The following is a 16,171-nucleotide window of genomic DNA, read 5'->3' on the forward strand; positions in this document are numbered from 1 at the left end:
TTTTTTTTTTCGATTTCGATCCTGGCCATAACATATTCATTTGATAAACAGAACCATAAAAATGTACAAAACGGTCACGCTAGATGCTCTTTATAATGTTTAAAAGTGATAAAGCTATATATTTTCTCAATTCTATATAATGGATCATATGGACCATATGTTTATGGAAACAACATTATTTAACTTATTTATTGATCATTCTAGACCGCTTTCGTGAACTACCCAGTTTGTATACAATACGAGGAAGCATGACCGTTACAAGATTAACCATTATGCCACAAGGAACTGAAAGTAATTACTCTTTGCTACCAATTAATATTGAGTCAGGAAAGCATATACACCCATATACACCCATGCAGTCTGATCAGCCTCTATACTGTTGGTAGCTCATTTATTATATTAAGATAATGAAATCTCTTTAACTGAATTGATCGTTCCAAACAAATCAAAGCAGGGCAAATCCACGACACAGGTTCAGCAGGCAGGTAATGGGTCGAATAAGCAGTCTATAATTTAATGATATACACCATAGTTAATAGGCTACTTAAACATTCTAAATTACTCTTTGTGATAATTATGATAATCATATCTTACTTGTCATTTATTGTAAAGGATTGCTCTTTCTCCAATGTTTTAATCAACATGAGAAGAAACTGTCTATTACGTAATAATCCTTTAAACGAATCCAAAGCTTGTTGAGCCTGTTCAGTCTGAAATGAAAAGTAGCAATATTCTTTTTAACGCACATGACTACTGCACACTTTTAGACAGCCGGATATAACGTTCTTAATATATGTCGTTTTTTTCAAAATATGAGCGTCCAAAAAGCCATCGGAAAACTTTGAAATAAAAAAAAGGATAATGATGCAGATAAGAATGTGGTATTCCATCTTTGAACTGTTGTTAACTTGACTACTGCACTATTTAGTATTTTGGCTCAAGCATTTAGATCTATATGGTCTTCAATTACAAATCCGTTCCTTCGCGTCAGCTATCAGATTCACCCAGTTCTAATCTAAATCTATGAAAATGACTAAGATAGTGCCGATGTGCTCTGTTGTCATAAGGTTTTGGTACAGTCTATAAGCCAGTGTTGTTCCAAATCTTTGGAGGAATGTTGGTAATTTTGTTTTGACGAAGCATACTTGTGAAAAATATAATAATGTCAATATGGCCGCTCTTGCCTTAATCACATACAGATGGACGATGGAGAATATCAACTATAACTCACCAGTGAACCTGTAAACGAAGCATTAACAGAAAATGTATTGTATAAAACACGATCTTGTCTCCAAAAGAGAGAAGAAAATGATATTATTTCATGCAATATTTGAAAATTTACAGGCTTTGATTGTTGGTTCATCAACATGTCTGACTTTTGTGATGAAAAAAGTGTTTTACTCGCATACACATCATATTCTCGAAACAAGGCGTTTTTCCCTCCTCTCAAATCGCTTGTTAAATCAGAGACGGCAGTTTGTAATGCAGCGAATTCTGAAACAAAACTTGTTATGATTATTATTGAGCTGATTAATCTTTGTATGATCATGATATAGGAGTAAGTTTGGAGCTAGATATATAATAAGTTTCAATCATTCGTATAAGAGAACAAACACATTGCTTGAAAATCATCAGATATCCCAATGAGATAATGTATAGATACACGATTCATTAAGTGAAAAAAAGAACTCTTTATATATTCTTCAAAAACAAATTATAATAATCTCAAAAGTCAATGGCTCAATTAACAAATGTCTGCAAACATTTGAACTAGTCTGAGATATGCTACTTTTATCTAAGATACTTTAATTATTTGTTTTCTTTTTGTAAATTTTCAATTTTAAATTGCGTTAAATTTGGACGGATATCAATATCAACACTAAATTTAGGCAACGAACAGTATTGAGATCTCACAGACTCGTCAATTTACTGATAACCTATCCTTTTATCGTGTGTGAACCGAAAGTAATTATGCTTAAGTAGCCACCAGTAAAGAAGCAGACCAGGCGGTACTTTCGTGCAATCTTTATAATGTTAATACCATATTTATTGTACTCTGTACTAAAATACCTTCATGTCCAATAAATTAACTATTTGAAATTTACAGCTGGGTTAATCAATTACTTAAAGCAATCATTGTTATAAGGTAATAAAGAGGAGATACCAACCTTCTCTGCATTGAGTTCTAAACTTTGCTTCTATTTTATTCATTTTATACTGTAGACCGGCTTTCTCTTTCTTCATAAGCCTTCGTTTTCTACACATTACAAAGACAATACACAGAAGACCAAAGATCAGAATCCCTACAACGCTTCTTGTTATTATTTGTCGCCCTGTATCATCAAGCGGCTTAACAGATGGATCATTGTATGTGAAATTACCAACAATTCTTGACAGAAATCCGATATTCACCTTAAAAGCAAAGTATTGTTGCGTTAAACCTTTTTATTCGAGCACATGGGTATTTATTAGCATTTTATCTTAGATTAATTTACAACATTAACCATTTAGATTTAAACGTGAAAGTCCACTAAAAGCACTCCTTCCTTATATAGTCTCCGTAGAATTGTATCCAGTAAGGCACCGCACAAGAATAGGGCATAAATGTCAAGGGTAAACCGGGCGAGTGTTATGGACAATCAACCATTAATCAAGTGCTACTATGAAATTGTGCAACATTGTCAGGATTTATATTACAAGTCGTATGTAATTGAAATGCAATGTTCAAATATTTTGTCACATCCAGCAGCGAAAATGAATGTCTACTTACAATGACGCTGAATTTCTGTTTTTTCACCAAATTAATACATGTTGGTTTTTCTACTGGAGGTCGACAAATAATATTATCGTGAGCCATACTCGTTATGTTGCACCTCTCACAGCCGATCATTATGACAACGTCTCCATCGTTTGCTGCAACGTTTAAACGGTCTCCCTATATTTGTGAGAGAAAAATAAGAAATTAAATTATTGCGTTTGTATTTTTTTGGTTAACAAATTCTTATCAATCACATAAACAAAATAATTATACTATGCTGCAAATGGTTGAGTAGCGGTCGATTAACAGTCTAAAGAAAGTGACATTGCCAAAATTCTATGTGATATTCATATACGTGATAAAAAGCGACCGCTGTGTGTTCCAACGGCTGCAATATAATCCATGACCATCTGTCTGCTTATTGAAGGCTTAATTATGTGCCTTAGGCCTACATAAATATTATATTTATTACAAAAGAACGTATAGTGTACATAAATGTTATGCTTGTACCTGTATAGAGATCAATTCTGTGTATTTTTTATCCTCCGTGAAGTTTTTAATTGAAGGATCTTCGAAGTACGAAAGCACAGCTATGCTTTTGGATAGATTTTTTGCTTTTACCGATGAGACGCCATCCATTTCAAAACCAAGACTTCATAACAATAATTTAAAGATAAAAATGAAATAATAGATTTCATTACAATACAATAAGTCAGGATATGATATGATAGAATACGATACGATATGATATAATTTGATACGATACAACAATGAGAGTTCAATATGGTACAATAAAACAGTAAAATAAAATACGATATAACTCAATACAATGCAAAGCAATGCAATACTTGCAACGGAAAGCAAAAAAGTATAAGTAAAGGAACGCAATGCAATGCAAAAATGTACAATGAAATGCTATGTATAGGTAGAAAAGTTCTAACCGGCCTAGTAGTTGATCCTACAAAAGGTCGTTATTCTTCCAATGTCTGTTTAAACATTACCAATTCGCGATCAACAAGATTTTGGTTAATATAATATCATGGTATGTTGCAACTTGCAATCATTTTTTGAATATCAGGAAATTGATTACACAAGACTTGCAAAACCACGGATTACTGCAAAAAGTACAAATATTTTAATAGTATTCGAAATTTGGCTCGCACTTGTAATAGGATTATTAGTTTACATTATGCAATACAAACATAAAATGTGTTTGTGATGGTGAAATTTTTCTTTCTTGCAGTCGCATAGTATGGCATGTTAAATTATATGAAAACGCAACAGTTCCTACATTATGAGCAAATTCTTTTCATTTAAAAATGTAGAAACTGTTGCCTGATTAAAGCGCATGTGCGAAATGGAAGATTTTTATGTACTTTTTAGTTGGGACGTAGTCCCAACTAGTGCACTTACAAACCCGAAATTTCCAACCATACAGGGTAACGCCCACTGCTGTGACGTTTCATCGCCACTCTAAATGCTATATTGTATTCTAACATATCAAGCTAAGCTGAATTCATAGTGATCACCCGACCATGACCGACGCATAACCGCCGCGAGTGAAAAATAGTGCTCTGAATTTCTGAAAACTTCGATTTATTGCGAACAGAAGTGGAGACAAGAAATTTATTTTTTGAAAATAATGTGCAATTGAGCTTGAATTACGGTATTAGAAACGTAGCGGATATAATTTGAAAGGTCACATAATTCTATGAATGGGATAGTAAATTAATTGGGTCATAGTGCTTGACGGCTTGCAATATTTAACTTACTCATCCGCCTTATCATCACATTTTTTTGTATTATATTCCAGAATTTTTGAAAAAGACATTATTTATCGGATAAATTTTGTAGTTTATAATTGCAAAGTGGATATTGAAATAGAATTAGCCAGAGATGTAGATAATCTATTCGTCTCTGAATTAGCCGATAATTAGGTTAAATGATTCCGACAACTTCCGGTATATTTTTCGACCTACTTCACGAGCATAATTATCAGCCTGTTAAGCTCATAAGGTATGTTATAAAGCAAAATATGTTATGAATTTGATGACAAATAATATTAAGTTTATTTATTGATGCCAATTTGTTTCCTAGGACTAAAACTTTCGTAAATAATTTCGAAGTAATTTGGAGATCTCGAGTCTTTCGTACCCAAGACATTTCGATCAGGAAAAGAGTCAACTCGGCCCTATACCAACTCGGCACGGGTCAACTCGGCCCACTTTACAAAAATATATATAACGTATTAACGTTGCTTTGCATGTTGTTAAGGTAAATGAATAATGAGAAATATCTTATTATTATATAATTTTACATTGTAGATCTACTTCTACGGAAATAAAGTATATTTAGAAAAAAAAAGTTATTTATTTGTCTTGCAGATTCGATAAAATTAATATAGATCTAATGAAAATGTGTTTCCTTAGATGCATTTTGTTTGTATTAAAAGTACTATTCAAAAAATAAGAAACAAAAACGTGTTCACTTAATATCATAAGCTTCTAATTAATTGCAGGTGGCCACTAATCAAATTTGAATGAATGAGTTAAGTGGACACTGAAGGTATTTAAATTTACGGTTAAACCTACCACGCGTCAGAAATACAGTGAGATACGCAATCAGTTATCTTTACTCACTATTCTACTGATAAGAAAGCCTGTCTGCTGCTAGTTCGGAAACTGTCAATCCATGGATTATAAATAAATACAATAATTACAATAAATAGTGATAACACAAACCTAAATATTATTAATTGAAAAGTGGGCCGAGTTGACCCGTGCCGAGTTGGAATAGGGCCGAGCTGACTCGGGGGCCGAGTACGTTTTAGGGCCGAGCTGACCCGGATTCTTTCGATCATACTTAGACTGCAAAACCGACAGATTTTACAAATTGATATTACACAGATGTCTGCCTTTACAGGAAAACCGGCATATACGCCTACAATTTTTTGGTCTTGTCACGGCCGTTACGTCTCTACCAAATGGGGCACATTCTTGAATATTTCAGAATAATTTTATTTTGACCTTTATAAATTATTATATCTATTTAAAGTCTAGTCATTTCATTTTGGGTCATCTTTTTACAATTTGAATAACTATTCTGGAAAAACGAAGTGCGCAAATGATCTAAAGGTTTGTACAAAGATTAGTGTTCTAAACATTCATCAAATGGTACATTTATCTGGAAAAAATATTTCAGTCCCATCATGACAAAATACCTCAATGGAACCCCTTTAAATTGAATTACACTTTTTTTAAATGTATGGGTAAATTCCATTTTCAGTGGTTGAAATTTTTCCTCTTTTCTGATTAATCAAGCTATAGTTTCCCATTTATAAAGCCACAGGTTGTTTTGAAAGTTGAAAAAAAATCACTGCCACCTTGATAATTGTTAACCTGAAAAATCTTCAGGCACTTAAAGGGATTTGAACCCCAGACCTCTTGATTACAAGGCAGACACACAACCATGTCGCGAAAATGTCAACACAACAGCAAGACTGTTGGAAATGATCTATACCTGTTCTCAATACATGGTTGAAGTAATTTATCAGTGTTAATTAGACATTTTATAATTATGATTTAACAATTTTTGACACTACTGATATTCACATTTTTTTCACAAATCTACATGTAAAAAATAGATATCATAATAAAATGATAGAACATTTTCTATTTTAGTGGTAATACTGTGGAGTAATATTATTAATATTTTATTATCATAAATTTTTCAAATTTTAATTATGTCATTACATGCTGTACACAATCATATTATAGTGTAAACATATATATACATTGTGTAGACACATATATACATTGTATATACCAGAGACGTTAAAATACATAGAGGATATTTGTTTGTTTGTGTGTAAGATGAAATTTTATTTCATCGAGTGAGCTTTAAAAACAGTATTCTCACGAGTGGCGTAGCCACGAGTGAGAATACTGTTTTTAAAGTTCACGAGATGAAATAAAATTACATCTTACACAACAAACAGACAAATTTTCTTTTTATTTTATGCTTAAAAACAAGTTAAAACGAAATTTCCATAATTTTTACGTTAATATTAAAATCTGTTTCCCCCATTGAGAGCCCATTTAGACGGAATTTCTCATTTAAAACAAGAAGTCTTGAGCTAAAAAATAAGTCCGCCAATCAAGGTTAAATGACGGTGATATTTATTCATTTTATTAAAAAAATATGAATGATCGCTTGTTTTAATAATAAAAACAAACAATTCTTGCAGGAGAAAATTCCAACCATCCATCCATATTTCTGTTACTTACTGCGAATTTATATTAGACCTGGCTTTCTTAATGTAAAACGGCAGCCATTTTTTAAAGTTGTGTATTTCATGGGAGGAAAATAATTGTGTAAGATTCAGAAGGATATAATTTGGATTTGTTAGTCATACACCTTTTTAAAAGAAAGAAAACTTATTTGAGGATTGTAACAGACAAAAAATAAGGGTTGACAGTAGTGAAAACATTCAGAAAGGAGCTAGGAAAATGGAAAACTTGGAAGCTTGCTGAAGGAACGCTGGGTTAATTTACTTATTTTACGAGTGATGGCTGTCAATGCTTTTCAATTTTTCATAAAGCATACGGCAGTTATTGCTCGTAGGATACTTTAATATGCCCAAATGTCATCAAGAGCAGTTTTGAATGGGGAAGGAATGTATTTTTCAGACTGTAAAAACGAAACAAAAAAAAATTTAGAGACGAAATTTGGTGATTGGAATTTGAGGAATAGAAGTAAGTTTTCTCTCTGTGTTACTTTTGACATTTAAGTTATTTATCTATTTCAGCTTTGCTATTTCTTTTTACAGCCTGACATTGTCAGAATTGTCCGTAAAAATAAAATTGAGGTACCACATGGGGAAAATCTTAAAAAAGTAGTTTCGTCATTGAAAAAAGTGAAATTATATTTTGATAATTTTCACTGTGAAATTATCAAATATAATTTTCACGGATAAATCAGTAATCCACTGAAAAGCATAAAATAAATAAAATGTATTTATATGTCTCTGTATATACACACACTAAGAGAGTAGTATTGGATGATTTTGAAATGAAATCTCTAAATTGATATTTTCAGGGAAATAAAAGATTATTTACTTTAATATTCACTTGGAAAGGCTGGTACATGTAGCTAGAAAAAAGTACAGTATAAGATTAAAGAAAGACTAGAAGATTATTACAAACAACAGGTACTTATATAATATTTAATGTATATTTCACAAACCAAACTGTTTTCCAAAAAAAATTAATGAAAACATGCATTTTTACCAGTGTCACCACGGGTCAGATTAACAGACCCATTCCCAGTGGCAAATAATGCCAAATATGCTTTTTTTCTTTTCCAAGTTTAGAAAAAAATCATAAGTCAAAATATTTTAATGTGACAGATGCCATTGTTTAAACTAATCCAAAACTTTTCATTTAATAAAAAAAGTATGGCAAACTATAAGAAATGTATAAATCTGACTATTGAAAGTTGTAAATGCATTTATGATTCTAAGTAATTTCAATTACACATTTCTTTTTTTTGGTTCATTAAATTAATCAAAACACACTGGATCATCAATTTTACATTGTCTTTATACATATTTTCTTCAAAGCAATACAATATTAACTGCTCACCCAATGGCAGACATAAAAGAAACAAGAGGGCCATGATGGCCCTAAAGTCGCTCACCTGTATATAGGCCCCCGGAGCGGGGCCAGTTTAAACCCCAGGGCTTTTATTTGAACAAACTTGGTAGACACCCATTAGAAGATGTTTCATGCTAAACATCTAAGGTCTAGCTTGTTGGGTTTTTTAAAAGAAGTATTTTTCTTAACACATATAGTTAAAAACAATGATACACCTGGGACAGGGCCAGTTTTGACCCAAGGGCTTTTATTTGAACAATCTTTGTAGACACTTACTAGACAATGTTTCATGCTTAATATCTGAACTCTAGCTAATCAGGTTTTTTTTTCAAAGAAGATTTTTAAGCTTTTGCTATACACATATAAGGAAAATCGATGTCCCCTGGGACGGGGTCAATTTTGACCCCAGGGCCTTTATTTGAACAAACTTTGTAGACACTCACTAGAAGATGCTTCGTGCTTAATATCCTAACTCTAGCTATTTGAGTTTTTTCAAATAAGATTTTGTAAGTTTTTGTCATAAACATATAAGGAAAATGAATGACACCCAGGGCGGGGCCAATTTTGACCCCAGGGCTTTTATTTGATTTAACTTGGTAGACACTCACTAGAAAATGTTTCATGCTTAGTATCTAAACTCTAGCTATTTGTTTTTTTTTTCTCAAAAAAGATCTTTTAAGTTGTTGTTATAAACATATAAGGAAAATGAATGACCCCCGGGGCGGGGCCAATTTTGACCCCAGGGTTCTTATTTGAACGAACTTGGTAGACATCCATTAGAACATGTTTCATGCTAAATATCTTAGCTCTAGCTCTTTGCATTCTTTAAAAGATTTTTTTTTAAAGTTTTTACTATATGCATATAGGGAAAATCAATGACCCCCTGGGGCGGGGCCAATTTTGACCCCAGGGCTTTTATTTGAAGAACAAACTTGGTAGACACTCATTAGAAGATGTTTCATGCTAAATATCTTAGCTCTAGCTCTTTGGGTTCTTTAAAAGAAGATTTTTTAAGGTTTTACTATATGCATTTTGGGAAAATCAATGACCCCCTAGGGCGGAGCCAATTTTGACCCCAGGGCTTTTATTTGAACAAACTTGGTAGACACTCACTAGAAGATTTTTCATGCCAAATATCTAAGCTCTAGCTCTTTGGGTTTTTTAGAAGAAGATATTTAAAGTTTTTTCTTTTGGTTGCCATGGCAACCAGAGTTCTGCAATGAATGGAATTCTTTGAACAACTTTGTTAAGGCTTCACACAAGGAACATCCCTGTGAAGTTTCATTATGATCTGCCTTATGGTTTCAGAGGAGATGTCGTTTTAAAAGCGTGAACGGACAACGGACGACGTACGACGGACGACGTACGACGGACGACAGACGACGGACGGAGAGTGATCCTAATAGCTCACCCTGAGCATATGCTCAGGTGAGCTAAAAAAACAACCTAAGAAATATACCTTGCTTTGAATGAACTGCCATCCGATCTGTCATACCCTCTATTTCTTTCGCTAGTATATCTAGGACTAGGACAATAAATAACGCCATCATTATCTTCTTTGGTGTTTGTGCAATTCTGTTTTAAAAGTTGACACGAAATAATTTTATATTGTTAGATATTGGGTCATCAAAGTGCAATGAAACGTTTCAACTATATCTGGGATTACGCTACGTAAGACCATTAGACACATGACATTTTGTATGACCATGAACTGAAACAGCACTGTTAATTCTTAATCTGCCGATTAGTCAGTCCCAACCATGCAGGTGAGACACACAAAACAAACTGATATTCATAGATATGAACTTGAAGCGTCCATTTTGTTATATTATGAACTTAATGACAGAATAACTATTTCTCTAAAAATGACGCGATTAAATAAATGTTAAATTTGTCCTAACTTTAAGAATTAGATATATAAAACAATATTTTCGAAAAAGACCGAATATTCCAAAGTTTGTTGAACTTCTTTCCAGCGACCAAAAACAAATAAATACAAATCTTGCCATATACTTATTTAAAGCCATGGAACGCCGTAGCATAGTTTTATATTAAATGTGAGTCACTTTTCTCCACAAAATATATTTTTACATTTTTCTCTTGTGGAAGACTCTATTTTGATGTATTAATAATATTTTTGTATACGTGTGCATGTGTGTGTGTGTGCGTGCGTGTGTGTGTGTGTGTATGTATGTATGGGTGCGTGCGTGTGCGAAGTTTTTTAATTCTCATGTTTAATATTCATTGTATTTTTCAAAATCTTATTGACGTTGACTATAATAGGTGTATAACTGTTTGAAAATTTGAGAAGATTTACATAAAAGCATTTATGATACTGTTGTTTCACCAATCGCCTCTTATAGTTTGCAAACTGATAATGATTGCATGCAGTGATGATTGATATTTTTTACGATCATATACATTTATGCTGATTTATATAGAATTGGACCGCCACTGATTATTTTGTAAAAAAAACAAAAAAACTTGTATTATATGTATGTATATATGTACTCACAGGCATTTGCCTTTTGTTCAATAAAATCATTATTATTATTATGCTACCCATTATTCTTATTCAAAGATTGAATATAGGGATGCTGGAATAATTTCTTAGTTAAAAGGGTTTTAATATTTGATTGCATTTCATGTTTTCTTTGTCTGCGCATAGGCAGGTCTATTTTTTCACGTGTATTTCATGACCGGGTCTGTCTGACTAGAACAGACTTGTGCACGTGCAAAAGATAGACCTCATAACGGACTTTCTTTTGTTTAAACAGGTCTATCCGAAAAATATAGACCTGTCACAAACAATAGAGGAGGTGTGTAAGTATAGGATATCGACCGAGTACGAGGTCTTTCTGTTTAGGAAAGACCTGGTCACGAATTTCATGTGACACCGAGAGCGCGTAGCGCACAAGGTATTTCATGAAATTCGTGACCAGGTCTTTCCTAAACAGAAAGATCGATGTACGAGGCCGATATCCAACTTACACACCGTTAAAACTATATTGGCTTGAGCAATGCCTGATCCGAAGCATTTGATGAAATGCACAAATATTATTTTTAACACAACGCATATACAGGTAAGCTTTTATCAACGTTCTACTTAAATACAATATAGTTTTTGCATTTAAATAAATTTTGCTTTCCCCTTTAAAATCAAAAAAGCTAAATGTGCAATTTGTAAATAATAAAGTGAGCAGACTGTAAAAGAAGGTATGTTAAAGAATGAATGTTGATAGTATTTCGTATCAGACAATGCAGATTCTAGGACATTTGCCCCGGACAGTTGCCCTCCGGATGTTTGCCCCCTCTTTTCCGTTGTTATTTGTCACTTGTCATCTCGTGTATAGATTTTTTAGTTTTATTTGTTTTTGGATGCTATTTTGACTTTCACAAATTTGCGCGAGTTTTTGTGTATTTAAGCACCATGAAATTTCCACAGTAGGCGATGAATTATGGTAGCAAACAATTCAACAATAAAATATTTTTTTAAACAGGGAGGGGGGGGGCAAATGTCCGCCCCTTCCAAAGATAAGAGGGGGAAAATGACCGCCACTGCAAAAAGGGGGCAAACTTTCGAGGGGGCAACTGTCCGAAGGACAATGTGTGGATACCCAGCAGACCACGAAAGACTTACATATGTATATAGTTGGCAATTGTAAGATACATGAACCGAAACTACATTTTATGTAGCAGATTATAAAGTGTTCTGGAATAAAACATGATCGTTCATCATAAAATGTTTTAAACTAAATTAATTATAACTTTATTAACATTTTAAAATCGTAATGAGTATGCTGTGATTTCTGTTATATAGTTGTATAGGATATCGACCGAGTACGAGGTCTTTCTGTTTAGGAAAGACCTGGTCACGAATTTCATGTGACACCGAGAGCGCGTAGCGCTCGAGGTGTTTCATGAAATTCGTGACCAGGTCTTTTCTAAACAGAAAGATCGATGTACGAGGCCGATATCCAACTTACACACCGTAAAACTGTTGGCTTGACCAATGGCTAATGCACGAAAATTATATTTCACACAGCGCATATATAGGTAAGCTTTTATCAACGTTCTGCTAAAATATAATATATATTTTGCATTTAACTCTGCTTTTCTCTTTAAAATAATAATATAAAAAGCTTAATGTGCAATTTGTCAAAAATAAAGTGAATTGGTGTGTAATGTATGTTAAATAATGAATAATTATGTTGATAGTATTTCGTATCAGACATAGCACATTGTAGGAAAGTTGCCTCCCGGACAGTTGCCCTCCTCGGACGTTTGTCCCCTTGTTTTTGACTTGTCAGAGGTCATCTCGTGTATAAATTTTATATATGTTATTTAACAATGCAAACGATATATTTATTTATGGATGCTTTTTTGTTTTCACAAATTTGCGTGTGAGTTTTTGTGTATTTAAGCACAATGAAAGTTCGACTATTTGACAGTAGGCGATGAATTTCGGTAACAAACAATTTAACTATTAAATATTTTAACATTTTTAAACAGGAGGAGGCAAATGTCCGCCACTGCAAAAAGGGGGGGGGACTTTCGAGGGGGCAACTGTTTCAGGGGCAAATGTCAAGCAGACCACAAAAGACTTACATATACATGTACATGTATATATTGTTATACATGATCCGAAACGATATTCGGTGTCACATGAAATTCGTGACCAGGTCTTTCCTAAAAAGAAAGACCTCGTACTCGGTCGATATCCTATACAACTATATAGCAGAAATCACAGCATACTCATTACGATTTTAAAATGTTAATAAAGTTATAATTGATTTTGTTTAAAACATTTTATGATAAACGATCATATTTTATTCCAGAACACTTTATAATCTGCTACATAAAATATAGTTTCGGTTCATGTATCTTACACTTGCCAACAATATACATATGTAAGTCTTTCGTGGTCTGCTGGGTATCCACACATTGTCCTTCGGACAGTTGCCCCCTCGAAAGTTTGCCCCCTTTTTGCAGTGGCGGTCATTGCCCCCTCTTATCTTTGGAAGGGGCGGACATTTGCCCCCCTCCCTGTTTAAAAAAATATTTTATTGTTGAATTGTTTGCTACCATAATTCATCGCCTATTGTGGAAATTTCATGGTGCTTAAATACACAAAAACTCGCGCAAATTTGTGAAAGTCAAAATAGCATCCAAAAACAAACTAGAAATGTGTCATCATGCCACGGATGCCCCCGCATGCAGCCAAAATTTCAGATGGTGCATTAATTATTTTTTTCATTTTAAGTTCAAAGCCCTTAAAACTTTTCAATGTTAACACAAACCACTTTCATACAATGTTCAAGACACTGAAATTATTCAGTCTTAACCTTTTGAAAATAGCATATTGCATATTTGTAGCCAAAATAATGGCTAAAAGTATGAGTGCTGAAACTGAAAGTTCAAATTTTTTCCAACATTCAGGAAAGATATGTTTGTCTAAAATCATTGAACCACAACCAAATTCAAACTTAAACTGCTTATTCCTAAGATGTATCTATATTATTTTCAAAGTGAAAGGGACATAACTCTGCAAAAAAATCATCAAACCATGACCAAATTCCAACTTGACCTGCCCATTCCTTTGACATATCCAAATGTCAAATTTATATTGAATATGTAACACTGTTGGGTAGATAATGAACAGAAACTGTAAATTTCATATTATTTTCAAAGTGAAAGGGGCATAACTCTGCCAAAAATCATTGAACCATGACCAAATTCGAACTTGGCCTGGGCATTCCAAAAACATATCCATATGTCAAATTTGAGTTGAATGTGTTGTACTGTTGGGGAGATAATAAACGGAAACTGAAAATTTCATATTACTTTCAAAGTGAAAGGGGCATAACTCTGCCAAAAATCATTGAACCATGACCAAATTTGAACTTGACCTGCGCATTCTTTTGACGCATCCATATGTCAAGTTTGAGTTGAATGTGTTGTACCGTTGGGGAGATAATGAACGGAAATTGAAAATTTCATATTATTTTCAAAGTAAAAGGGGCATAACTCTATCAAAAATCATCAAACCAAATTCGAACTTGACCTGTATTTTTTAATGACATATCCATATCCATATGTCAAGTTTGAGTTGAATGTGTTGTACTGTTGGGGAGATAATGAACGGAAACTGAAAATTTCATATTATTTTCAAAGTAAAAGGGGCATAACTCTATCAAAAATCATCAAACCATGACCAAATTCAAACTTGACCTGTATTTTCTCATGACATATCCATATGTCAAGTTTGAGTTGAATGTGTTGTACCGTTGGGGAGATAATGAACGGAAACTGAAAATTTCATATTATTTTCAAAGTAAAAGGGGCATAACTCTGCCAAAAATCATCGAACCATGACCAAATTCGAACTTGACCTGTATTTTCTCATGAAATATCCATATGTCAAGTTTGAGTTGAATGTGTTGTACCGTTGGGGAGGTAATGAACGGAAACTGAAATTTCATATTATTTTCAAAGTAAAAGGGGCATAACTCTGTCAAAAATCATCGAACCATGACCAAATTCAAACTTGACCTGTATTTTGTCATGACATATCCATATGTCAAATTTGAGTTGAATGTGTGCAACCGTTCTTAAGATAATGAACGGAAACTGATGATGACGGAATGACAGAATGACGGAAGGACAGAAGGACGGAAGGACGGAAGGATGGAAGGACGGAAGGACGGAAGGACGGAATGACGGAACAGGGTAACACTATATGCCCCGGCCATTACATGGCGGGGGCATAATAAAACTAAAAAATCTATACACGAGATGACAAGTGACAAATCACAACGGAAAAGAGGGGGCAAACATCCGGAGGGCAACTGTCCGGGGCAAATGTCCTAGAATCTGCATTGTCTGATACGAAATACTATCAACATTCATTCTTTAACATACCTTCTATTACAGTCTGTTCACTTTATTATTTACAAATTGCACATTTAGCTTTTTTGATTTTAAAGGGGAAAGCAAAATTTATTTAAATGCAAAAACTATATTGTATTTAAGCAGAACGTTGATAAAAGCTTACCTGTATATGCGTTGTGTTAAAAATAATATTTGTGCATTTCATCAAATGCTTCGGATCAGGCATTGCTCAAGCCAATATAGTTTTAACGGTGTGTAAGTTGGATATCGGCCTCGTACATCGATCTTTCTGTTTAGGAAAGACCTGGTCACGAATTTCATGAAATACCTCGTGCGCTACGCGCTCTCGGTGTCACATGAAATTCGTGACCAGGTCTTTCCTAAACAGAAAGACCTCGTACTCGGTCGATATCCTATACTTACACACCTCCTCTATTGTTTGTGACAGGTCCATATTTTTCGGATAGACCTGTTTAAACAAAAGAAAGTCCGTTATGAGGTCTATCTTTTGCACGTGCACAGGTCAGTTCTATACAGACAGACCCGGTCATGAAATACACGTGAAAAAAAATAGAACTGCCTATGCGCAGACAAAGAAAACATGAAATGCAATCAAAAATTAAAACCCTTTTAACTTAGCAATTATTCCAGCACCCCTATATTAAATCTTTTCAATAAAAATAATGGATAGCATATCAGAGTTAGGACACATTTAACATTTATTTAATCGCGTGATATTTTAAGTAAGTAATTCTGTCATTAAGTTCATAATATAATAAAATGAACGCTTCAAGTTCATATGCATGAAACTATATAGCAGAAATCACATCATACTCATGACCATTTTAAAATGTTAATAAAGTTATAA

At 33.5% G+C, this 16,171-nt stretch overlaps 1 protein-coding gene across 1 annotated transcript in view; it reads right to left on the reverse strand.

Moving 5' to 3' along the window:
• Positions 1 to 590: 590 nt before the first annotated feature.
• The window catches only part of LOC132757112 (plexin-B-like), a 36,972-nt gene continuing 21,391 nt past the window's right edge, over positions 591 to 16,171 (reverse strand). The window contains exons 19-24 of the mRNA XM_060748299.1: positions 9,872 to 9,987; positions 3,269 to 3,410; positions 2,771 to 2,935; positions 2,169 to 2,412; positions 1,343 to 1,494; positions 591 to 710 (exon numbers count right to left, since the gene is read on the reverse strand). Coding sequence (XP_060604282.1) covers positions 591 to 710; positions 1,343 to 1,494; positions 2,169 to 2,412; positions 2,771 to 2,935; positions 3,269 to 3,410; positions 9,872 to 9,987 — 939 coding nt within the window. The remainder of the gene's footprint in view (positions 711 to 1,342; positions 1,495 to 2,168; positions 2,413 to 2,770; positions 2,936 to 3,268; positions 3,411 to 9,871; positions 9,988 to 16,171) is intronic.

Source organism: Ruditapes philippinarum, unplaced genomic scaffold (genome assembly GCF_026571515.1).
Source record: "Ruditapes philippinarum isolate M1 unplaced genomic scaffold, ASM2657151v2 ctg207_1_1_1_1, whole genome shotgun sequence".
NCBI classification, from domain to species: Eukaryota; Metazoa; Mollusca; class Bivalvia; order Venerida; family Veneridae; genus Ruditapes; species Ruditapes philippinarum.